At 41.3% G+C, this 25168-nt stretch overlaps 1 protein-coding gene across 1 annotated transcript in view; it reads right to left on the minus strand.

Annotated features, from left to right (window-relative positions):
- Positions 1-25168, minus strand: part of LOC145455981 (uncharacterized) — a 99661-nt gene that overhangs the window by 38018 nt on the left and 36475 nt on the right. The window contains exons 58-108 of the mRNA XM_080334008.1: positions 24987-25121; positions 24785-24925; positions 24050-24172; positions 23849-23986; positions 23654-23788; positions 22980-23054; positions 21956-22156; positions 21278-21532; positions 20360-20473; positions 19991-20104; positions 19592-19883; positions 19111-19322; positions 15705-15905; positions 14604-14864; positions 13783-13920; positions 13517-13699; positions 13295-13411; positions 12815-12931; positions 12079-12258; positions 11398-11511; positions 11203-11316; positions 10531-10659; positions 10346-10471; positions 9406-9543; positions 8761-8886; positions 8585-8701; positions 7936-8055; positions 7549-7668; positions 7355-7474; positions 7162-7281; positions 6980-7102; positions 6786-6905; positions 6593-6712; positions 6387-6533; positions 5594-5710; positions 3975-4088; positions 3671-3913; positions 3075-3194; positions 2882-3001; positions 2700-2825; positions 2507-2626; positions 2325-2450; positions 2132-2251; positions 1950-2075; positions 1768-1893; positions 1442-1690; positions 1015-1138; positions 826-980; positions 644-769; positions 456-575; positions 130-378 (exon numbers count right to left, since the gene is read on the minus strand). Coding sequence (XP_080190134.1) covers positions 130-378; positions 456-575; positions 644-769; positions 826-980; positions 1015-1138; positions 1442-1690; positions 1768-1893; positions 1950-2075; positions 2132-2251; positions 2325-2450; positions 2507-2626; positions 2700-2825; positions 2882-3001; positions 3075-3194; positions 3671-3913; positions 3975-4088; positions 5594-5710; positions 6387-6533; positions 6593-6712; positions 6786-6905; positions 6980-7102; positions 7162-7281; positions 7355-7474; positions 7549-7668; positions 7936-8055; positions 8585-8701; positions 8761-8886; positions 9406-9543; positions 10346-10471; positions 10531-10659; positions 11203-11316; positions 11398-11511; positions 12079-12258; positions 12815-12931; positions 13295-13411; positions 13517-13699; positions 13783-13920; positions 14604-14864; positions 15705-15905; positions 19111-19322; positions 19592-19883; positions 19991-20104; positions 20360-20473; positions 21278-21532; positions 21956-22156; positions 22980-23054; positions 23654-23788; positions 23849-23986; positions 24050-24172; positions 24785-24925; positions 24987-25121 — 7467 coding nt within the window. The remainder of the gene's footprint in view (positions 1-129; positions 379-455; positions 576-643; positions 770-825; positions 981-1014; positions 1139-1441; positions 1691-1767; positions 1894-1949; positions 2076-2131; positions 2252-2324; positions 2451-2506; positions 2627-2699; positions 2826-2881; positions 3002-3074; positions 3195-3670; positions 3914-3974; positions 4089-5593; positions 5711-6386; positions 6534-6592; positions 6713-6785; positions 6906-6979; positions 7103-7161; positions 7282-7354; positions 7475-7548; positions 7669-7935; positions 8056-8584; positions 8702-8760; positions 8887-9405; positions 9544-10345; positions 10472-10530; positions 10660-11202; positions 11317-11397; positions 11512-12078; positions 12259-12814; positions 12932-13294; positions 13412-13516; positions 13700-13782; positions 13921-14603; positions 14865-15704; positions 15906-19110; positions 19323-19591; positions 19884-19990; positions 20105-20359; positions 20474-21277; positions 21533-21955; positions 22157-22979; positions 23055-23653; positions 23789-23848; positions 23987-24049; positions 24173-24784; positions 24926-24986; positions 25122-25168) is intronic.

Below are 25168 nucleotides of genomic sequence, written 5' to 3' on the forward strand. Positions count from 1 at the left end.
CGACTTTGTGCCCATGGATCTACAGTCCAGTCATGAATTCATACTTGTGTACTGCTCATACAATTTTCTGCTCATCATAAGGCAAAAATGAGTAAATATGTGTTGAAAACCAGTTGAAAACTATCTCACGTTTCTGTGTAGTCGCCATCGGCTCAGGCGTTGTAACTGGGTCACAAACGGTTGGCTGTCCAGGACCAACTCTGGTATCGGAAAGTTCTGCACCAGTCTCCGTGTCTACACACCAACAGAATCCTGTCGATCCGTGGCATTGTGTGCTGTCGTAAAGTCCAAATTCGTCACAGGTAGGAACGTAAGCGCCAGGCATACTAGCCGAGTTGGCCATAGCCCGCGCACGTCTGGCAGTGCACGAATCATCTCCTATAATGACACGTCAGTCCACGGGTTACACATTTGTGCGAATAAATGAAAGGATTTTTGCGAACACTGCGACTTACGCTTCACACCACATCTCCTTCCAGTGTAACCATCCATACAGTCACAGGTATACATCATACCAACCCCACGATTGCACATACCGCCGTTCATACATGGATTAGGCTCACACGGATTTTTCGCTGCATAGAAATATGATTGATGGTGTAAGGAAGATCTGGCAATCGTAATTACTTATTTTAATGCTTACGTGCCACGCCACAATTCCTGCCAGAATATCCTCCTGTACAGCTGCACGTGTACATCATACCAACCCCGCGATTGCACATACCGCCGTTCATGCAAGGATTTGGCTCGCACGGATTTTGAACTGGAACTGTAGTACAGAAGTAATAGTAACGCAGGCGAGTCTGATAGTTTTAAGTAACTCACCCCTATTTTCACAGTTTCTTCCAGTGTAACCATCCATGCAGTCACAGGTATACATCATACCAACCCCACGATTGCACATACCTCCGTTACTGCAAGGATTTGGCTCACATGGATTTTTCGCTGTAAAAAAATATGATAGAGGGTGTAAGGAAGATCTGGCAACCGTAATTACTTATTTCAATGCTTGACTTACGTGCTACGCCACAATTCCTGCCAGAATATCCTCCTGTACAGCTGCACGTGTACATCATACCAACCCCGCGATTGCACATACCTCCGTTCCCACACGGATTTGGTGCACACGGATCTTTAGCTGCAAAACAATTGGGTTTACTCAAACTCGGAACGTCAACGAAAGTCAAGCATCCATAGTGGATTTGGAGAGGAATGACTCATATGTATAAATTATTGACTTGATATATTCTATATAAATATGGATGACTCAGAACATGATCCAGGCCCTTGATATCTAACACAATGTAGTGAGCGACTTTGTGCCGATCTATCTACAGTCCCATCATGAATTCATACTTGTCTACTTCTCATACAATTTTCTGCTCATCATAAGGCAAAAATGAGTAAATATATATTGAAAACCCGTTGAAAACTATCTCACGAGTCTGTGTAGTCGCCATTGGCTCAGGCGTTGTAACTGGCTCGCAAACAATTGGCTGTCCAGGACCCACTCTGGTATCGGAAAGTTCTACGCCAGTCTCTGTGTCCACACACCAACAGAATCCTGTCGATCCGTGGCATTGTGTGCTGTCGTAAAGTCCAAATTCGTCACAGGTAGGAACGTATGCGCCAGGCATACTAGCCGAGTTGGCCATAGCCCGCGCACGTCTGGCAGTGCACGAATCATCTCCTACAATGACACGTCAGTCCACGGGTTACACATTTGTGCGAAGAAATGAAAGGATTTTTGCGAACACAGCGACTTACGCTTCACACCACATCTCCTTCCAGTGTAACCTTCCATACAGTCACAGGTATACATCATACCAACCCCACGATTGCACACACCGTCGTTCATGCATGGATTAGGCTCACACGGATTTTGAACTGGAACTGTAGTACAGAAGCAATAGTAACGCAGGCGAGTCTGACATTTGTAAGTAACTCACCCATATTGTCACAGTTTCTTCCAGTGTAACCTTCCATACAGTCACAGGTATACATCATACCAACCCCACGATTGCACGTACCGCCGTTCATGCAAGGATTTGGCTCGCACGGATTTTGAACTGGAACTGTAGTACATAAGCAATAGTAACGCAGGCGAGTCTGACATTTGTAAGTAACTCACCCATATTGTCACAGTTTCTTCCAGTGTAACCTTCCATACAGTCACAGGTATACATCATACCAACCCCACGATTGCACATACCACCGTTACTACAAGGATTTGGTTCACACGGATTTTTCGCTGCACAAAAATATTATTGATGGTGTAAGGAAGATCTGGCAACTGTAATTACTTATTTCAATGCTTGACTTACGTGCGACGCCACAATTCCTGCCAGAATATCCTCCTGTACAACTGCACGTGTACATCATACCAACCCGGCGATTGCACATACCGCCGTTCATGCAAGGATTTGGCTCGCACGGATTTTGAACTGGAACTGTAGTACAGAAGCAATAGTAACGCAGGCGAGTCTGATATTTGTAAGTAACCTACCCATATTGTCACAGTTTCTTCCAGTGTAACCTTCCATGCAGTCACAGGTATACATCATACCAACCCCACGATTGCACATACCACCGTTACTACAAGGATTTGGTTCACACGGATTTTTCGCTGCATAAAAATATTATTGACGGTGTAAGGAAGATCTAGCAACCGTCATTACTTATTTTAATGCTTGACTTACGTGCTACGCCACAATTCCTGCCAGAATATCCTCCTGTACAACTGCATGTGTACATCATACCAACCCCGCGATTGCACATACCGCCGTTCATGCAAGGATTTGGCTCGCACGGATTTTGAACTGGAACTGTAGTACAGAATCAATAGTGATGCAGGCGAGTCTGATATTTGTAAGTAACTCACCCATATTGTCACAGTTTCTTCCAGAGTAACCTTCCATACAGTCACAAGTGTACATCATACCAACCCCACGGTTGCACATACCTCCATTACTACAAGGATTTGGCTCACACGGATTTTTCGCTGTAAAGAAATATGATTGATGGTGAAAGGAAGATCTGGCAACCGTAATCACTTATTTTCATGCTGGACTCACGTGCTACATCACAATTCCTGCCAGAATATCCTCCTGTACAGCTGCACGTGTACATCATACCCACCCCGCGATTGCACATGGCTCCGTTGTTACAAGGATTTGGTTCACATGGATTTTTCGCTGTAAGATAATATAATGAATGCTGTAAATAAGATCTGGCTATGTTGGAATGATGAAGACATACATCCGTCTTTATGTGTATAAAGTGGTTTGTCTTTCAATGATACAAATTATACTAAAAGAGATGTCTCAGAACATGATGCAGGCCCTTGAAATCTAATGCAATATGACGAGAGATGCTATACTGAAAACTTCATGCTATGCTAAATCCTTTGTGCCCATGGATCTACTGTGAACAATTTCACTCTTGATCTGGAATGATGACAAAAACGGTGGCACGAGCCATTTCATATATACTACAAATTCAGAAAAGTGCTTCTTAAACTCCCCCCTAGCTTTGAAATGATGTACCGACACGAAAGGATAGGAAATAATTGAGTCTTGAATTCATACTTGGGCACTGCTCATACAATGTACTGTTCATCGTAAGGCAAAATGAGTAACTGGATATCGAAAACCAGTGAAAACTATCTCACGTGCGGTCGTCGTTGTCTCAGCAGTTGTAACTGGTTCGCAAACAGTTGGCAGTCCAGGACCCACTCTCGTACCGGCGAGTTCCTCGCCAGTTGCTGTGTCTACACACCAACAGGAGCCCGTCGATCCGTGGCATTGTTTGACGTCGTAAAGGCCGAATTCGTCACAGGTAGGAATGTACATGCCAACCACACCGACTGAATTAGCCATAACTCTCGCACGTCTCGCTCCGCATGATTCATCACCTATGACAGCATACACGTAATCTTTACATCGAAACTGATATTCTTGTATCATTCCACTCACGTATCACGTCGCATTTGATTCCAGTAAAGCCAGCCCGGCAATTGCACGTGTACGTCCTACCAGTGCGAACGCACCTGCCACCATTCATGCATGGATTTGGTCTGCAGGGATTTCCTGGAGAGTGGATTCATAATATGCTTTAAAATTATCCATTTCTACATTTCGAGTACCATTGACACATATCTAGATCCCCGCCAATTAATGAAACATAGTTGAGCTCTTGTTAGTCATGCGATGATAGTTAATGCAAGCAGCGAATTACCACTTCTAAATGGCAATAATGTTGGATGTGCGCTTGTAACTATAATTTCTGCTGCAGATGCCATTCTTTATTGTGTGGTAAATGAACAATGAACATGGAAGCTGTAATTACCTTGTCGACAAGTTACTATATTACTTTATATCAGTGAGTTTCGTGTATAAAATTTGGGTACACACTCATTCGTACAGCTTGACACCGCAATAGGATAATTTTGGGACTAACACTACCTCTTTTGATGAAGGAGCCAATCATTTTTGTCAGGGATATCTAGATATTCCTGATTTTTGTATAGAGTGTATGTGCCGAATAAAGTAACGCTATACAAGATACACTATTCTTCAGTGTGTCATCTATGTACAAAGAAATATTTACTGTAATTCGAAAAGTAGTTTGAATGTTCAAATAAAGATATTTTTTTGGGGGTTCATTCGGTGAGAAAGAGTCAGAGACATAATCGACTCGAGTCAATTTGTGTAATGATTTGACTTGTACTCGAGTCATTGTGCATGACTCGAACCAAGTCATATGACTCGAGACTAGGACGGCCAAGAGAGACATTTCATTGTGACTTCAAACAATAGTAAAGTCACCAAATTATTGATATTTCTTCAATAAGTCCCGATACTTGGAAAATAGGGCTGTTAGGACTCAAGGAAAATTACGATATTGTGAATGCGAGCCATTCTACATCACTCAAGCAGAGTTGAAAAAAGTGGGTTGAACCGGATTGAACTCAAAACTGAACAGTGAACACAATGACTCGGACTCGACCCTCTACTCACTGACTTCGACTACGACTTGACTCGGTGGTAAATTGTAAATGACTCGACTTGACTCGAGTCAAAAATATAAAAGTGAGATTGACGTGTGACTCGGAACCTTGTGACTTGGTTAAAACCCTGGTCGATCACTACTTGACAGAATTCACTGCTTCATGAATATTCGTAAGTATTGAAGCTATACTTGTCATTGGTAAAATATTCGTTTTGGTGTGAAAGCATATATTTTTGTTACATGAAAAATACCGGCTCTCACTACTCGACTCCAGAAATTACAGTTGATACTCGAATCGAATTCGAGAACTCAAAATCGCTTTGCCCATGTCTATTGATGAGTCGTTGTCTCAGTGATGATTCCAAGTCTAGCGAGAGCCGGACGTACATATGCAACTCCAAATCTTTCAAGCAACAATTGAAATATATGACAGCGACATTCCTTGACTATCCCAATAACAAATTAGATATATTGTTAATAGTGATGTCGGTCTCGTGCAATTTAGTAATTCTGGCCATTTCCTCGTTAATGACATGAATCGTTGATAGATGACGAATTTTTGACACCGTTACCACAAACTCACGTTGCACATTGCACCGTCTTCCTGAATATCCAGGCTTACAAAGACACCTGAACTGGCGACCACGAAGTGTGCACGTACCGTCATTAAAGCACGGATTCGGTTCACAAGCAGTTCGCGCTGAAAAGATTTCAGGTGCTAACCTCTATCGAACGTCAGCATGTTCAAGTTAAAAGGAAGCAGTTCGGAAATATCTAATCTTAAGCAACCCGTAAATGCTCAAACTCTTCTACGTTACAATCAGAAAAGCAACAGAAAAACCAGACAATCAAAATGATAACACAGCGTTCAATGCCTAAACTTGTTACGATAGATAGTACATAGCCAATATTCTCGTGCTCATCCCCAATTTATAGATTAACTGGCATCTTGACCATCTATTACAATCAACAAAAAACTTATAGACACCTAAAGTGATTTTAGGCATAGTTCAAAACGTCCAATCCGACATCCCTATTTCATCTTGTTCCTTTCAATGCCGTCAAGTTGTGGTACAATGGAAGTATGTTAAGTGTGCTAGTAATGGAAGAGTTTTGAATTGAGGAAGTTTTTGTCGGTAAGGACTAGTCCCCCATAAACGTGTCCACAGTTCTCAGTTCTTGCTACGGAATCATGGGTATGATGAAACCCAACCAATTCAAACAATCTCGTGTGAGTTGGAGAGATTTCGTAATTCGATTTTTGAAATTTTCACGATAGCAGTTACAGGAATTCCCATCTTTGCTTTGACATCCAATTCAAACCATTGTGTTCTTTACATAATTTTGATGGTAATTGTATAAAAGCGTATTCTCACGTGTTGGAGTAGTAGGTGGTGGCACTGTTGTCTCACAGTTCATTCCAGAGTAACCTTCCATGCAGTTGCAGGTGTACATCATACCAACGCCACGATTGCACACACCTCCATTCATACACGGGTTTTTATCGCAGGGATTTTCCGGTGCTGAGATAGCGCAAAGGTAACAGTAACACAAACTAATCTACTGTGTGTAAGTCACTCACCCTTTGTGTTACAGTTCCTTCCAGAGTAACCTTCCATACAATCACAGGTATACATCATACCAACCCCACGATTGCACATACCACCGTTGTTACAGGGATTTGGTTCACAAGGATTTTTCGCTGTATAAAAATATGATTGATGGTGTAAGGAAGATCTGGCAACCGTAATTGCTTATTTTAATGCTTGACTCACGTGCTACATTGCAATTCCTGCCAGTATATCCTCCCGTACAGGTGCAGGTGTACATCATACCAACCCCACGAATGCACATACCACCGTTCATGCATGGGTTTGGTTCACACGGATTTTTCGCTGTATAGAAATATGATTGATAGTGTACGGAAGATCTGGCAACCATATTAACTTATTTTAAATGTTTGACTCACGCGCTACATCGCAATTCCTGCCAGTATATCCTCCGGTACAGGCGCACGTGTACATCATACCAACCCCACGATTGCACACACCTCCGTTCATACACGGGTTTTTATCGCAGGGATTTTCCGGTGCTAAAATAGCGCAAAGGTAATAGTAACACAAATTAATCTACAGTGTGTAAGTCACTCACCCTTTGTGTTACAGTTCCTTCCAGAGTAACCTTCCATACAATCACAGGTATACATCATACCAACCCCACGATTGCACATACCACCGTTGTTACAGGGATTTGGTTCACACGGATTTTTCGCTGTATAAACATATGATTGATGGTGTAAGGAAGATCTGGCAACCGTAATTGCTTATTTTAATGCTTGACTCACGTGCTACATTGCAATTCCTGCCAGTATATCCTCCGGTACAGGTGCAGGTGTACATCATACCAACCCCACGAATGCACATACCACCGTTCATGCATGGGTTTGGTTCACACGGATTTTTCGCTGTATACAAATATGATTGATAGCGTAAGGAAGATCTGGCAACCGTATTCACTTATTTTAAATAGTTGACTCACGTGCTACATCGCAATTCCTGCCAGTATATCCTCCGGTACAGGTGCAGGTGTACATCATACCAACCCCACGAATGCACATACCACCGTTCATGCATGGGTTTGGTTCACACGGATTTTTCGCTGTATGGAAATATGATTGATAGTGTAAGGAAGATCTGGCAACCATATTAACTTATTTTAAATGCTTGACTCACGCGCTACATCGCAATTCCTGCCAGTATATCCTCCGGTACAGACACACGTGTACATCATACCAACCCCGCGATTGCACACACCTCCGTTGTTACAGGGATTCGATTCACAAGGATCTTTCGCTGTAAGATAATATAATTGATAATGTAAGTAAGATCTGGCTATGTCATTTAATTATTTTTATTCTCAACTCACGTTCTACATCGCAATTCCTGCCAGTATATCCTCCGGTGCATGTGCATGTGTACATCATACCAGCTCCACGATTGCACCTTCCACCGTTACCGCATGGATTCGGTGCACAAGGATCCAGTACTGTAGCAAGATTTGTTACATTTACGTTTTCCTCACATTACGTATCATCAACGTCATCCTCATTTCACACGAAATATGAACTGCATACGCAAGCAACATTCAGGGACATGGCCGGCAGGCGGTCTTTTCTTGGTTGAATTTAACATCGTAGCTTTAAAGGCATAAAAATCACCAACACAAATGCCTCTAGGGCTAAGCTAAAGGTTATCGTTTTGGTCAAGTTCCATCAAGTTGAAGTCCTAAGTAATTGTTGTAGTTTTCAAATCGTCAAATCACTGGCTGCACATGGAACGAAGATTTAATAATGGGTTGCCCATAGTTTCGTTACACTTGAAATTTTGTGCGACATCTCATGCAAACAATTGAAGGTTTTCGAATTGCAAAATCCACTAGAAACGTATAAACATACAACAGAAAACTCATTCAAACTGGGATATTTGCCCCTGATGGGATCTATACCAGTTAATATATCAGGGTAAGACTACCACACAATTAAATTCAATCATCCGCACGCCGCAAGGTAACTCACCTATTCCACAATTAACTCCGGTGTATCCAGGTCCGCACGTACACGTGTAGTCCTCTTCATCCACGGCAGTGCATCTTGCCGAGTTCAGGCACGGATTTGGATTGCATGGACTTTGATCTGATTCACAAAGAGTAGAGGATAACCACACAGAGAATCACTGACTTGCCATAACTTACAGCAGTTAGAGACGCCGTTGCCGATAAGGCCTGGGTTGCACTGACATCGGAATGCGTTTCGGTCTCGAACACAAGTGGCATCGTTGTGACACGGGCGTCCGTAGCGTTCTTCGCATTCATCGATTCCTAGGAAGATCATTTGAATTTTTTGTAACCGTTCATATCAGTAGTGTAAGCTTCAATGATTAGCCGTTTCCAGAAGTTATAGCTCAAAATAAGATTTCTGAAACCCGAGATATGTAACATTCATGCACTTATATATTTCTCTTTTGATTACAAGTGTGTCTGCTGGCCAGCATAGGTGGTCGGTAACATAGTACTTCAACTTTTTTAAATACTCCATTAGGTTTTGCCTACTTGCACTTGCACAACTTAACTACCAACCGTGACTACTTTGACCATCTCTGCTGGCTGGGTAGATGTCAGCTACTGATAGGATTACTCAAAATGGTCATGTCCCACAAATCCATTAGCGTTCAATGCAAGGTCAAATTTATGACACCTACCAAGAGGCGGTTAAACTATGATTATATATATCACAAAGTGTAGAAGACTGCAATGCGGCCTGGAATGTTTGCATTTTTTCAAAGGTAAAGCTTCTCCGGACAACTGCTTCAGTAATATTTTCAAGAATGTATCGCATACTTGTACAACTTCTTCTGCCGTTGCCCCTGTACCCTTCCTTGCATTGGCAGACTCGTCTGCCTTGGCTCATTCTGCATAGCGCATCGGGATGACAGGTGCTGCCATCTGGCAATTGGCAAGGGTCGTCCGCAACCGCTCCTGAAAACGATTCCAATGCTTTGCATGACTTTGTAACACGTAACTACCACAATACAATACAGTTGCTTTATACGATGGTCAAATGTGTGGTGTGATGATGAATGATTTACCCAGTTCTTATTGCACAGAATTAATGTTCATCCAAACAACATTTTTCCATCAGATCTTTTATATCAACTCTAGTCAGGAAGCATCGTGAACATAAACGATTTGTCCACGATCTTTGAATTACTCCACAGCTATTGTATGAACTATAATAATGGCTACCATAGCAAATGAATAATATAATCATATTAAAATACACTCGAATATTTTCGGCCAGTACCAGCAGAGAATTCAAGATAACTTTATATATCAATAGTCTTATCACCAAATATGACATCACCGGCATAAAAATTTCCGCCAACCTAACGTGTGCGAACACAAGGAATTTGTGTAAAATCCAAAAATAGTACGCTGAGCATAAGCCATCTGTTTTCCTCAATTAGCCGTTTTTTTATGCCGGTGACATCATATTTGGTGATACGTCTTTAATGTACTTTGCATATTGTACTAATAGCGGCTGAGGATTAACTCTAACGAGTGTCAGATAAAAATAGTCAGGTTTATTTCAATATAAATATATCATTCAATTGTACATTGAAGTTTCAGTACCTCCAAGAGCTTCTTCACATAAATATTTAGGATACTTCTTGTCATTCGAAAATCTTTCACGAATACATGTTATAGAGATTAATATCTCATCATGTACTCTAGTTACAAACCATGAATCATCTCTCCTATATTACGTAAAGCATCTTACTGCAAGAAAATCCATTGCCGGTATATCCAGACATGCATTCGCATCGGAATCGACTGGCCACGCCCGTCTTGCATTCAGCGTTGACGTCGCATGCTCGTCCGCTCGCCCTCTCGCATGGAGACATTTCTGTTAATGGGAGATCGAATCAGATTTAATGCTCCAGCTTCATTTAAAGGTCACAATACCTTCGCACGTAAAACCGTTTCCTTTGTATCCGGCTTTGCATCTACATCTGTATTCGGAGCTGGAGTCCATTTGACACTCTGCGTTCACGTCACAGAACTGTCCGAGATTCTCTTCGCACGGATCTGTCACTAAATAGAAGCAAAGGTTCTCAAAGTAGCCACTCCAGTTGAAGTAAAAGGAACTGCGTAAAGTTATACTCAATTACAAGTAGAAGTACAAAACGGTATCGCAAGAAATCAAATAAGTAGCTTCCAACATCAGATTTGGTTGAGTTATACAGGGGCTATTCACTTCTTTGTAAAAAGTCAGTAGTTTTGGCTAAATAGCTGCCCAAGTAGAAACGGAAATAGTCTAAAATTGTAAACTCATGAGTAGGTGGAGCAAGTAGGCAAAATCTACTGGGGTACTCCAATTAGGAGAAGTACTTCGTTACTGACAATCTGTGAAAATATGGCAATTCGACAATTGTTAAAAAATTCTATCAATTTGTAACAAAATCGCACAATAATATCAGGAACGAAATTATGTTCGTTAAGGCACATACATTATTCTTGTGATGCCTAGTTTTGAAAATTCGTCAGCATTGTGACTTGACTCGATTTAGTTCGAGGTAACTCTGGTAATAACGTGAGACAAATACGATAATAAGGTATAATGAGAAGCACAATTACCTATCTGGCAGTTCCGGCCTCTGTATCCGGCCATGCAATTGCAAGTGTAACCTCGGGCATTAGCGGCTCCTTGGCACCTACCGCCGTTTTGACACGGGCTGCTCCTGCAAGCGTCTGTGTTGCAAAGTAATACAATGCATCAACATGTGGACAACGTCATTTTATGTGCATGATTTCGCAGGCAATATTAAGTACCTGTTTCGCAGTTTCTTCCGATATATCCAACTGGACATAGGCAGGAGTAGGTATCCCCAGATACTACGCAGTCTGCTGATCGTTGGCATGGGTTGGGAGTACATGGATTGCGAGCTGCAAAATGAAAATTATGTCAATTTTAGATCTAGAAAACAGTCATAGTCATATTTCAATCGAAGTAAAATGATCTTTCAACAACAGTAGTACGTTTGATGACTTGTCAGTAGAATTCGCGGGTGTCTAAAAATTTACGACTGACTTTTCGAATAAGTTATAATAACGAGTACTGTGAAGTTCAGTAGCACCATAAACTTTTATTGGTGCGGCACTCTTCCTAACACAATAGTTAGGAAGAGTGGTAGCATCCTTAGCCTCCACGCATTCCACTTTGGATTTGGTAAGCAATCTTGTGTGCATAAAAAACTCTAATTTTATAATGCAGAGAGGAACCATAGTGAATTTATTCTTCGGCCGTAAATTAGGAGAGTATTACTATATTCAGTGTTATCTTATTTTGTGAAAATGCTTGGAAATTAAATCAATTTGTCTAGCTACCTATCTCAAATGCCACTTTTACTACATCAAACTTATACTACATCAAAATCTCATCACGGGCTGTGTACTTTGCCTCAAGAGTATCCTCCGTGTCGATAGAATGAACCGAAATTCTTTTTTACTTACATCTGCATTCCGACACGGGTACGCAAGTGTTATCTGTACCGCTGCGTTCCACTGACCCTTCGGGACAGACACAGAAGCTATCTCGGTTGCAGCCTCTATTACATATGGGACGTCGGTTGTCGCAGTTGGCCGGGCAATTTGTCGCGCATGGATTGAACACTCGGTTTCCAGGGCAACGCGCTGCAAAGAAAAAGTAGTGCTATCCACAGTATTGAGTGGTAGAGCTTGTGGTTCTTGAACACTAGAGCATTTTGAGTTGGGCAGAACGATTTGGAAAATTGTGAAATTATGAAAGTTTAGCATTGTACAATTGTTTGTGATTATTATGCAACCAAGAAAGTGGACCATGACTAGGAAAAATGTTAAGAACGGCTGGTTTGGATCTAATGTAGAAATATATTCGACTAAATTTTGCTCACAATAGCACCGGTTCTGCTTTGAAAATTTTTCATGCAACAAAGATCATTTGCATTATTGGCCTGGAACGAATATTTATGCAGGCATAAATTGCAAGATTTATGCAATCTCCAATTCATTTCACTTTAATTCACAGCCATTTTTACCAAATAATATAAATTAACGAAATTTTTCAGCATTTCTGATATCTATTATCTAATTAAGTGTTGTAAACATCCAAAATTCAACCGTATAGAAAAATTTACAGTCCAACCAATCAACGGTATTAGTATGTTTAAACTTTAAGATCAATATCACCAGGTTGAAATAATGTACTTACGGACGTTCTGACAACGTTCACCGCTGATAGGTGCCTGACAGGTACATTTGTATCCGAGTGGGCCAGGCACATTTTCGCAAAATCCACCGTTCAGGCAAGGATTTCGTTGACAAGGAGCTAAATGCAACATACCTGGTGTGATCACACGCCGGCACTACGAATGCTTTCTTTCAAAAATAATGAGCAAGAAATCTGGATATTGCCAGCGGATATCCAAACACAATGTATTGCGTACAATCGGGTCTATGAAATTGGGAGGGTGGAGACAAAGAAGAAATTGTCAAGTTGACAATGAGTGCATATTCTTTCTCTTTTTAGAAGTATGTTTGGTAGTCTCTTAAAATTTGGCAATCATCCCATAGTGAGAAAAATTGACGATCAACGCGGAGACCATGAATCTGCCTATAAATATACACCACGCAGCTAATCTGATTATGATCATTCGTTACTTAGTACGACTTAAAGCGATGTATATCTTACCAACACCGCAATTAGGTCCTGTGAATCCGTTCACGCATTGACAAGTGTATCCTCGGTCAGAGTTATCGTTGACACATTGGCCCGAGTTTCGGCACGGTCTCGAAAGGCACTGATTCGCTAGAAATTAGATGAGATCACTCAATTTTCTTACTACAATTCGAACTGGCGTATTGCAATGAACGCTTCATGTATGAAATGAAAATGTAATGTAAAATTACTCACTCGGACAGCTGGAGATCGGTACGCACGTCTTATCTGTTGGGCTCAATTCCGCATATCCAGATCTACACATACAATATTGCGTAAGGCTGCAAGCTCTGTTGCATCTGGGGAACAGCTCGACGCAATTCCTCGGGCAGTTGGTAGCACAATCTGTGTATTCCTGATTTGGGCCGCATATCGGCTCTGTAAATTAGTACCGGCATATTGAGAATAATGCGGACGGGATGATTTGTATTTTATTACGGTAGAATCAAATTTTTACTAACCGATTTCACAACGAGCTCCGCTGTATCCAATTCGGCACTGACAACGGTAGCCTCTCGGGGAATCATTAGCTAAGCATGATCCTCTATTTCGGCAAGGATTGGGTCGGCATGGATCTCTGGGTGTGGGTGCTGGAGTATCTGGAATAATAGAATCCTGTATTGTTTGCCGCCCGAATAGATCTGGTTGAGTACACAATCAGGCTCTAAACGGCATGCATTAAGAATGGTTTTGTACAAGATATTGTGTAAGATACACAGAATGTGATATTCCATATTTAGTTTTGCATTAAGGCATTACATTGTTGCTTACAGACCACTGTTTCCGCATTACATTCCTGCATAACCAACGTGGCATCAACAAGTGTATCTAGTAACTGAAGTGAAATTTTTATTCAGAATGCACAGAAAAGCATTTGGATTTTGTCATACTGCAGATCAGAAGGTATACGAAACAATTTTGCAATAAGTTCAGCTGAATCTACCTATTGGCAATGGTTGCCTTTCATAGAACCATCACCTAATCAGGTGCCTGTATTTTAGCATGGAATACATTGGAGCGGATTTCTGGGTGTGGCTGTTTAAAACATAAACCTGCATAAACCAGGCGCATAATTACTACATAAACCCAAATTAAGTTTTAATTATTTTGTTCGGTAAAATGCGTACTTCAAAAAATAATTGCCCCAGTAATCACACTACCGGAGATCGGAAATTATGCTTGGGGATCAGAGTTATTCCGAGCAACCCTGGTGGTAGTAGTTTGCCCCTGACATCCATAACCAAGACATACATTCCGATTTAGAGTGCAAATCAATGCTCACCAGGTGCTGGAGTCGTCGTTGGTGGTGGTGGTGGTGGGGCACTGCAGTCAATCAGAGGGGCTCCCTTGGGTGACGTGGTGCGCGGGATCCTTCTGCCACTCATCTTCTCGACGCAGTAGCATTCCTCAGTGACCGAATCGCATTGCCTAGGCTCGTAATTTCCGTCCATGTCGCAATTCATTGCCCGAGCCGCTGCTGGATTACTGGCCCTCATAGCTTTACGTGTCGCGCCACAAGTACCGTCAGCATAGACTCGTCTTTCTGTAGAAAATAAAATATGGATTGCAAACAATATGAATGAAACTATGACCATGGCTGGGCACAATGATTCGAGTATTGAGTTAATTTATCAATGAAATTATATCGCGATACTATTTTCCACTGTCAAAGGCTGTAAACCTCAAATAGTCGTATCACAGCATAGGAAACATGTAGTACAAAGCTACGCATGTTACTAGAAATGACATATCTGCAAAGTTGCGTCGTGAATTGCAATGAAATAGGTATAGACGAAAAATATCAATTTATCTTTATGTGGTGAAAAATTGGCATTCTTTTCTTTACGGTTGCATCAAATGTACATCCAAAACTTTCTACATCATCCATTCCCTTTTCCAAAAATCCAATAATCGTGATATTATATTTTCATCTGATCAAGACACACACAATGTACAATGTGATTAGACACAATGCGATGTAATGAACAGATAGGAGGATGCGGTATGACGAGTTGCGGTCTCCTAATCTGGCATCCACCTCGGCTTACTGCCCGATGTCACAGTTCTTGTCGATGTTAATGTCTTGCTCTTTCCATTCCTTGTGAGTGCGTTCTTTCGTCGGGTCTTTTTGTTGGCTTTTTTGTCGCTGTAAGAACGGCGACGCGGGAGAAGAGGTGCCCTAATAAACCTCCGACGGGAAATCGAACCAGGACTGCCCGGGTAGCAGGCACTTATCGTCACCACCACGCAAACTCCCCTGCCCTGATGACGTCGTAATAAATGATACTCGAATACTCGACTCGAAGCTCGATACTCGATTAATAATCGAATCACTCAGGTACTCAAGCTTACCCAGCCCTAGCTATGACGCGATCATACGTACCGCCTTCGTCGCAGTTGAGATTGAATTGGGAGGCACGCATTCTCGTGTCGTCAATTTCCTCCCCGGTCATCCTGTCGACACACCAGCAATGTTGCAGGAAGCCGTAGCATTGCCTTCTCTTGTAGGTTCCGTCTTCGTTGCAGTCAAAAGTCATGGCGTCCATCAGTCCCCTCACATCGCGATTTCCGGACTGGCAATTTTCTGGGGAATTAAAACGTTTCTGCTGAGTATCGCTTCCCTGATTTCGGTGACGATTATATCTTCATGTTACACGGCTCCATTAAATAGTTCAGAACGTGTGACAAACGCAAGGGTTCAATGCTCAACATGTATTATTTTGGTTTGCAAAATTATCCAACAGCGGTTAGTAGTGACACTCTGAAAGAAATAGCTTCGGAATTAATGAAACATCGCTATCAAACCAAATAGGGTCTATGGAGAACCCTATTCAGTTTTTCTAGTTTGTATTTTTTCAAGGCTCATGTCAATTGAGACTTACACGTCACTAAAACATCCTAATAGCTATCCGGAAGTTACCTTAGTAGATTACTGCCGGATACATGTCCCGATCAGAGTCAGCAAACAGCAAATTCATTTCTTTGTTATTATATGGCTGTACCAATGCAAATACCATTTAAATATTTGTTTTTCCTGAATAACTTGTTTTGCGGGGCTAATTCGCATTTCGGTAGATCTAATACAGAGGTCGCCAACACTCATGCGGCAGGCAAGGTCATATTCTGCGACCCACGATCTCATTTTGAGATTTCGTATGAAGTTATATTAAAGCATGTTGAAATGCCGAAATTGATTTCAGTTTCAAAATATTGTTCTTGTTGTTCAATAGTAGCTTTTCTCCTGTGCCCAAAATCACTATGCCTCACTAGCTGAAACAGGTTTGGTGATGGCAACAGTGTTCCATCAAGGGAGAATCGGCTGATATGAATGGGCATATTGTCGCGATGTGCAATGGCCCAGACACTGCCAAGAACGATACGCTTAGACAACGGCTTGGGTCTTCCAGTATGATCAAACATTGCGAGGTGATAGTAATTCAGCTACTACTGTATCTCACTTGCCCTAGATTCCTAAGTCACTGAAAGGCGTTGTTATATATCAGTGGTCGGGAACCTATGGCTCGCGAGCCATATATGGCTCTTTTGGGTATAAGACAGGGGTGGGCAAACTACGGCCCGCGGGCCGCATGCGGCCCGCAACACCGTTCTGTGCGGCCCGCGAGAGTCTAAAGAAACTTTTTTTAAATATTGATAAAATGCGTACTAAAAATCGAATTAATGCAGGGACTTGATTAACTATTTCTTAGTATATTTCACCATGATAATTCTAAGACAGTGGTTCTCAAACTGGTGGACACGCCCCCCTTGGGGGCGTGAAAGCATCTGAAAGGGGGCGCGAAGCTGAGCGCAACTGAAAAAAATTTTCGCGCTACGCGCCATTTATATCCAGTTCAAAATTTGTGTTCTGTATTTAGTCTTAATTACATATTTAAAAATCTCTCATCCACAGTCGGAACCTTCCATGCCATCAAACTACCCGTTAGGTTTGCTAGCATCCTGGTTGCGTTTTGTGACATGACGAGAAGGGGCGCGAAATCTTTTACCATCATAAGAGGGGGGCGTGTCTTAAAAAGTTTGAGAATCACTGATCTAAGGTAAATACTTAATATCACAGCGGGATAGCTGCAACGAGATTGACATAATTTGGATCACGAGTGGGATTTCAGATTGGCCACTCCATTTTTAATTATTTCAGTGTTGTTCTTATAAAAAACGATTCGGGCGTGTCTTAGGTAGATTCGTTTGTATGCGTAGAATTGGGGTATTTATATTTTATCAACACATATAGTGGAAGCGTGTTTGAAGCTAACATGGTTATGATGCTGTCAGCATTGTGTGTCCTGGAACTGAACCAAAAGTGAAATTAGTAAATCTATGTACAGATCGTTGCTCACAGATTTACATTTCAATCCTATTCTAAGAATCAGGCCAACCGACCTTCATCTCTATAGTTTTGACAAATTGGTTATTGAGGTCCGCCAGCCTATGAAATCTCGCCACTATATGTTTCTGACGCGTGTACGATATCATCAAAGCAACGTTTGGCTTGTTTTAAATAAGCACTTAGGTATATTATCTCCATGTCCTCACTAATCAAATATCAATATTGCGTTTTGGTTAATATTCCAAATTATATATAGTGCGGCCCGCGAATGGATTCAGATGTTGAATGCGGCCCGCGATCTCAAAAGTTTGCCCACCCCTGGTATAAGATATGGCTCTTTGCCAAATATTTATTTTTATACCGAAATGATCAATATTGCAGCGACTTGTTAGTAAATTTTCATCACGGCCAGAATAATTATTCTCGTGTCAGTATAAACATGTCTTTGAGAGGTAAAGACAATACCGTCTTCAGGTTTAGGGGCTCCGACCCCCTCTTTTTAAAATCATCAAATTTAAGTTATTGTCAAGCCAGCGGCCAATATCACTCGCAAAGTCTGTGTACCCGACACGAAATATTGATTTGTGCAATACGTTGATTAATCAAAGAGCATAGCAGACATAGCGACGCCCATATCAAAACGCATTTTTCAAATACACATTGTCTTCCTGATCTACAGCGCGAAATGAACTGCTGTGGATGTGACATTCACAGTAACAAACTCGAATTACAAACGACGCCATAGCTATCCACGTTATTGAGTGATGAGTATAGCTCTTTGTGGTACCGGCGATAAAATGTTGGCGTGTATAGCGCAACATTATGTTACCGCTGAATACTTTGAGAATTGAGAAGTCGACAAGTATTTCGATTTTCGGAATCAGTGTGACAGTCACATTCAATTAATATCAGTTGATAAATTCTAAGCTACTTACGATGAATTGCGTTATCAATGTTGAGGCTTGGCCCGTGTGAGAAAATATGGCGCACACGAGGAATCCCATGTAGTGAGTTCGCATTGGGGCTATCATGACGTCACTAATTTTCAATTGTGACATAACAGTTGATTGGCATGTATGGCTCTTTGGGAGTTGAGATGGAAAAAAATAGGGCCAATATGGCTCTTCGGACAAAAAAGGTTCCCGACCACTGTTATATATCGTGCGCAGCTCATAGTTCAAAATAAAAGTGATGATCATGACACTTTCTGTTTTACCGTTACTTGTATTTCTTTGATAAAATATTATTTCTTTTGTGGATACTATGCTCATCGCTCACGTTAGAGAGCACAACCTTGTACTGAGGTAAACTTTAATAACGTATGTTACGTGTGTGGCCTATTTTGTCTCGATATTGCATTCTTGCAGTTCGCAAGCCGTTTTGACTCGGCGACCTCCGATCAAACACGTTGTTTGGTGTTCGCCGCCTATAGAAAACCACTTACTCTTAACATTGCAATTCCGTCCCATATAATCATCTCGGCAAGTGCAAGTGTACTGGTTGTCCCCTCCCCTGTTACACACGCCTCCGTTCCCACATGGGTTAGGTGAGCACGGATCTGTTTGGGATACAATTACATCACAGTATAGGATAAGGGATTGATAAGTTTTTAAAATTTGACACAATAATACTTTGGAAATAGTATGGAAAAGAGTCCTCGATTATTGATACTTGAGGTTGCATAAAAGTGACTTAATCTCCTCACCACCAACTGTTAATGAGACGGGTGTTTATTTTTGTACCTTCCGCTCAAGTAAAAGAGATTTCTCCGCCAATAGTTTATGTAATATGATATTAAACCACAAGATGTATTATTGGAAAAAGTTTGAAATACGCAGGTGCTATCTCAGGACATTTCAGTCATCAATGAATACCAATAGCAATAGTACCCTTGTTGAACTGGTTAAACGGCAAGACCAAGACTTCATTGGAATGGGAAATGTGCCTCGATGTTTCTTATCATCAAATTTATTATTCTCAAACTGCACAGGTCAAACATAATGATCAAAATGAAATGTATAATTTTGTACTTGCCTGGACAGGCACTTATAGGGATGCAGGTCTTATCGGTGGTACTTCTTTCGACATAACCCTCCTTGCACACACAATACTGGTCGATGTTGCAGGCAAGATTGCAGAACGATACTGGGTTTCCGCAACTCTCCTGGCAGTTTGAGGCGCAGTCCGTGTAGACCTGGTTGGGTCCACAATCAGGCTCTGTCAATGACACACATTTTATCATTAGATTAAAAAATATTTTGCATCTTTTAATCCATTTCCTATCTGGATTAACAGTAGGACATGATATAGTTAATGTAACTTACCATTTTCGCATCGCGGCCCGGTATAACCAATGCGGCATTGACATGTGTATCCGGTAGCAGTATCAGAAAGTGTGCAGAAACCTCCGTTTTGACACGGATTCCGTTCACATGGCGCTGAAATATAACATTGACGATATTAGACACTACTGATGTGATGAGTTGGCATTATTTGTCGGTAAAAATAATTTTTTATTACTTTGGTGCAAGCAGCATTGTTGTGTTCACACATTTATCAGCTATGTGGAGAAATGCGGTGAGCACTTGGATCTTGAGCTTGTCAGTTTTTATTAACCCAACGGGATGTAATTCATGAAATGATTCAATCTATCATTTCAATTAGAATCAAGGCATTGCATGATCGCAACTTACAGTTTTCACAGCGTAGTCCTGTGTATCCGAAACGGCATTGGCAAGTGAATCCAGCTAGAGTATCAACATCTGTACAGACACCTCCATTTTGACAAGGATTTGATCTACACGATGCTGAAAGATAATAGCGGCTATTCAGTATCAGTATCAGTATCAGTTAATTATTATTTTCATCATTTCAAAACATCACAAAACTGCGATACAATGAAAAGATAGGGAGGTGTCGAAACGACTTGGAGTAGTCCTTGAGATCGGACACCCACCTTGGCCTAGTTACAGAATTTGCATTGGGGACTAGGCTGACCGACTCATTCCAAAATGGAGTTTAGGTTCCATTATTTTCGATAAGCATAATTTGATGTTGTGCAACGTAATACCGAATCACAAATTACGTATAAGTCACAAAGTAAGTCATCAAGTATAGGCCCATTGTCTTTTCAATGACATTTCACATCTACAAGCATTTCAGTCAATGTATTAATGTAAATTGTGGTCAATCATAAACATGTATGAGGTAATGCCCCACCTTATTCTCCTATCCTACAAAATTGGACGCACAGATATCATTTTCAAATCAATTTTGTCTCACTAAAGTCAGTTATGGCTGTTGAACATCAAATATCTGCTGGCTCAAAATTGGCACTAGCTCATTATTATTATGTTGCAAATCACAAAAGACACAAAAGGATTAGGTTGACTACAGTGAAGTATTTTTTTATGATACGTCATTTTTCAATCATTCTTAAGCACAACTCGGTTTAATTTTTCGGCTGACATCACTCATGTCAATGTGGCTGCCCAATAAATGGTCATTGGTCAGTCTATCGAAGGCAAAATATCGATGTCTAAATTCTGACTTAATGTAGTGAACCCACCGTTATATGTATGACTGAATGTATTTCGGAAGTTAAGACTTACTCAGTACTCTACGGTCAACAATCTCGTCGCAATTGATGCTAGGTTCACCAGGACGCGTTGTCGTGTCGGCTCTTCTCTCCCCGGTCTGTTGGTTCACGCACCAACATTCCCCGGTCGACGGGTGGCATTGTGTTGTACGGTAATTTCCGTCAAGATCACAAGTGACGATGTACCGTCCCACCACAGAGGGAGACGCATTGCTTCTCATTTGACGTCTTCTTGCGCCGCAGCTGCCAGCAGCCCAAACTCGGCGCTCTGTATGACAATGGGAACATGTAGCTCGGCGATAATGTATCTTGCTATAAAAACTTTGGGAGAAGATTTCAATCAAATGGAAAAACATGACGCTTCATGACTTAAATATCAATATAAAAATGAGTTCATGAAAATATATCTGTACTATTTTATTACAGTTTGTCACCTATTTTTTAAACTTTTTTATGGTGTGCAGGTAATTGTTTCATCTAGTTTGATTGATAGCAGTAAATATGCCACATAATCTCTATATTACATTCATATCAGAACATTTAATTATTTTAATGCCATATAGGGATATATATGACTGCGTGATGCAACCACCTGACTTAATGACATTACGGTCGTACCACCGGCCACCATTTCACCGAATGATATTCCGTTATTTTTAGAAATGAACTTCTGTTTGTCAGTCTATGTTACCTCCTACGTCACAATTCAGGTTGAATTCGGCTCTTCGCATCCGTGTGTCATCAATTTCCTCTCCCGTGACAGGATCGACACAATAGCAATGGTTCAGGAATCCGTAGCATTGCCTTCTCTTGTAAGTGCCGTCGGCATTACATTCGAATATCATCGCGTCCATAAAACCTGCCATTTTGTCGTTGGCGTCTTGACAAGGCCCTGCGAAGTGGCCAATAATGTAAGGTGCGATCCAAAATTCAGTTCGGTCGAAAATTTATGAGAATTAAAGGAGCTTGACCGTGATATCTGGGGAGCGTTTGACTATTTTAAAACGGCCATCCAATCCGGACAAATCTTATAAAGACAGCTGTTGAACGAAATGAACGATATGTAATCTTGCACAAACTTTTACAGAAACATAACCATTATCAGAATACAGAGACTTGCATCACAAGGGTTTGGATTTAATCCAGAAACAGAATTGTCATTCGGCCCAGATCACATTAAGCACTAGTTTTTAATTCTTATCCTATTTCATTTCAAGCAGTACCTTGGTTATTCGGATGTAAGACATGCCTCTCTATAAGATGATTCTAAGGAAGGGGAGATTGTAAGCATCGTACATGATATTCTAATGTTTGTGGTAAGCAGGGCAATGGGACAGGGGAAAATAGATAAACGCCTGTACTCGGAAGAAATGCAGTTTATTTTTGTCTGCACCACCGATGTGAGCTGAAGAGGCAAAACTCATCAAGTCGGCACACCATTTTTCTCTACACGCAATCCCAGTATTCTGTGAACATAGCTGGGAAGTCACAGATACCACTTTTGTGATAAAATCTTTAGTGTGACTTGACCAGGGATTGAATTCACAACATACAAGGTAAGAAGCTGGACAGCTCTACCATTAAACTGTCTTGTCAGTACCTAAAAAGGTGACAAATCCACAGAAATGTAGTCTCAGTACTAAAAATCAACGGAGATTTGTGCCAACACAGACGCATAGATCCCATATTTAGTAAGGGAAGAGGAATTTACTTACTTTTTGGTTTCATTGTTGGCTTCACTGTAGGCTTCGTGGTTGGTTCAACATCAACGATGGTGTCATCCTCGTCTTCTGTACGATGGACACGATTTGTTAGCAATCAGTAAGCATCGAATAATTTCGTGATACTTTTAAACAGATGTGGAAGTGGTGTAGCTAATTTCAGGGAATGTCCAGTAGACCTGCACCAGCACTAGGTAACCGAAAAGAATGTGGATAAAAAGAGAAAGAGTTCTTAGAAAGGAGGACATTTTCAATTTCCTGAAAAATGACGACAAATCCTCCTGAAGTAGGACATATAGTAATCGTATACCAGTATACCTTAAATATAATATAACACATTGTGACAACACAGTGAGCTTATCACTACTTCCAAGAAATGTCAGTTTTATGAGCATGCGCATGCGCAGCGCTTTGCCACATGCTTCGGATGCTGTGGAATTATCGAAATACTAAAAATCACACTAATGGCAAGGTACTGCTCGACTTGAAAAAGTGCAATCAATATGCGATTTGGATTCGAGTACCCGAATCATTTTGCCTATTCCTAATTAATTATCGCAAGTGCCGGGGATGGTTTTTGGGGGTAATATATTTGATAACAGGAACAGGCAACTGGGGGACAATACATTGTGTCATTAAATCAACTGAACCTATGCAAAAGAACTTACTTTGACAGGAATATCCGTCTCCGGAATAGCCCCGTTTGCATCTGCATTGGTTCCGTCCTCTAACCATCGCACAGACGGCGTCTTTGCCGCATCGTCGACCGAACATACGATGACAATCGTTGTCCCATTCGCCAGCTGTATTAACAACAATGCATTAGTGGATTCGCAACCTTCCACCTAACCCGAAGAACATACTTTGGCAGAAAAATCCGTTGCCCCAATAACCGCTCTTGCATACGCATCGGAAAGAACCATCGTCATCTTGCACGCAGTCGGCGTTACTGTCACACATTCTTCCAAAATTCGTGTGGCATCCGGACTTCGGACTGCCCTCTGTTAGGGAGAGATTTGAATACAAATGTTGAGGCTGACAGAGATAGATATAGAGTAGCTTACGTCCGCAGTAGAGGCCGTTTCCGAAATAACCTGCCTTGCATCTGCATCGGTATCCGTCCTCACCAGCGTTTACGCACATAGCGTTTTCGCTACATCTTCTTCCGTAGCGTACAAAACACCCGGCTGGAATACAAAGTAATCTCTAGCCGTTGAGTATCACGAATTGCAGAGCAGGAACACAACATAGATCAGTTGAAAACTATATTTGTAATCCATTATAATGGTGGCAGCATTTTCAGCAATGAAGGCAGTTATAATCAATTGGCTTTGGCGTAATAAATATTGACATCGGAATCTGAATGATTTATATGGAAGTTCATCAACTCGAAGAAACAAGGATTGGAATAGAATGAAAAAAAGAAGGCGTGGAAGCGACTCCAACGATCCAGCAATCAAATTACCACCTTGGACTACAGATAGAGTCATAAAAATGTTTGAAAAAACATGTTATATATATATATAATAATAATCTTGTATAGTAGCACACAGATATCTGATGTCTCACTGTGAGTAAGATGCGATCTCTCTCATTCAATAAACATACAAATTATAATATGTGCCAGGATCTTCGCTGTACTGATATCGAGTTGGAGCAATGCAATCAATTTGATCGTGAAGGATCATAATCATGATAGATTGATACCTAATCTCATCAACAAATAACGAGTATTGTCAAAATGCTACTAAAATCACTGTCGTGTACAGTGGATACCGTAAAAATTAACTACAACATACTTCTGCATCGGAAACCATTTCCCAAATATCCCTGTCTGCACATGCATTTGTGAGAGCCATCTTCCATGGCCTGGCAGTCGGCATTCATGCCGCACCGTCTGCCGGCAGCACGGTGGCATTCGCTGTCCCATGTTCTACCCACTGAAACAGAAAAGGGGAGATGCTACATGGGAGCTTTCGGGATCGAAGAGAAATAAATTACTTGTGCAGAAGTAGCCGTTTCCAAAGTAGCCTTCGTTGCAACGGCATCTTTGAAGTCCGTCCTCGTCAACACAAGACGCGTCCTTATGACACCTCCTGCCGGCATATTCGTGGCACTTATCGTCCGGCACACCAGCTAACAAAAATGTAATCTGATTTAGATTTATCGTAATGATCAAGTCA

Source organism: Botryllus schlosseri, chromosome 14, assembly GCF_051294905.1.
Source record: "Botryllus schlosseri isolate E-star chromosome 14, Bs_hap1, whole genome shotgun sequence".
Classification (NCBI taxonomy): domain Eukaryota; kingdom Metazoa; phylum Chordata; class Ascidiacea; order Stolidobranchia; family Styelidae; genus Botryllus; species Botryllus schlosseri.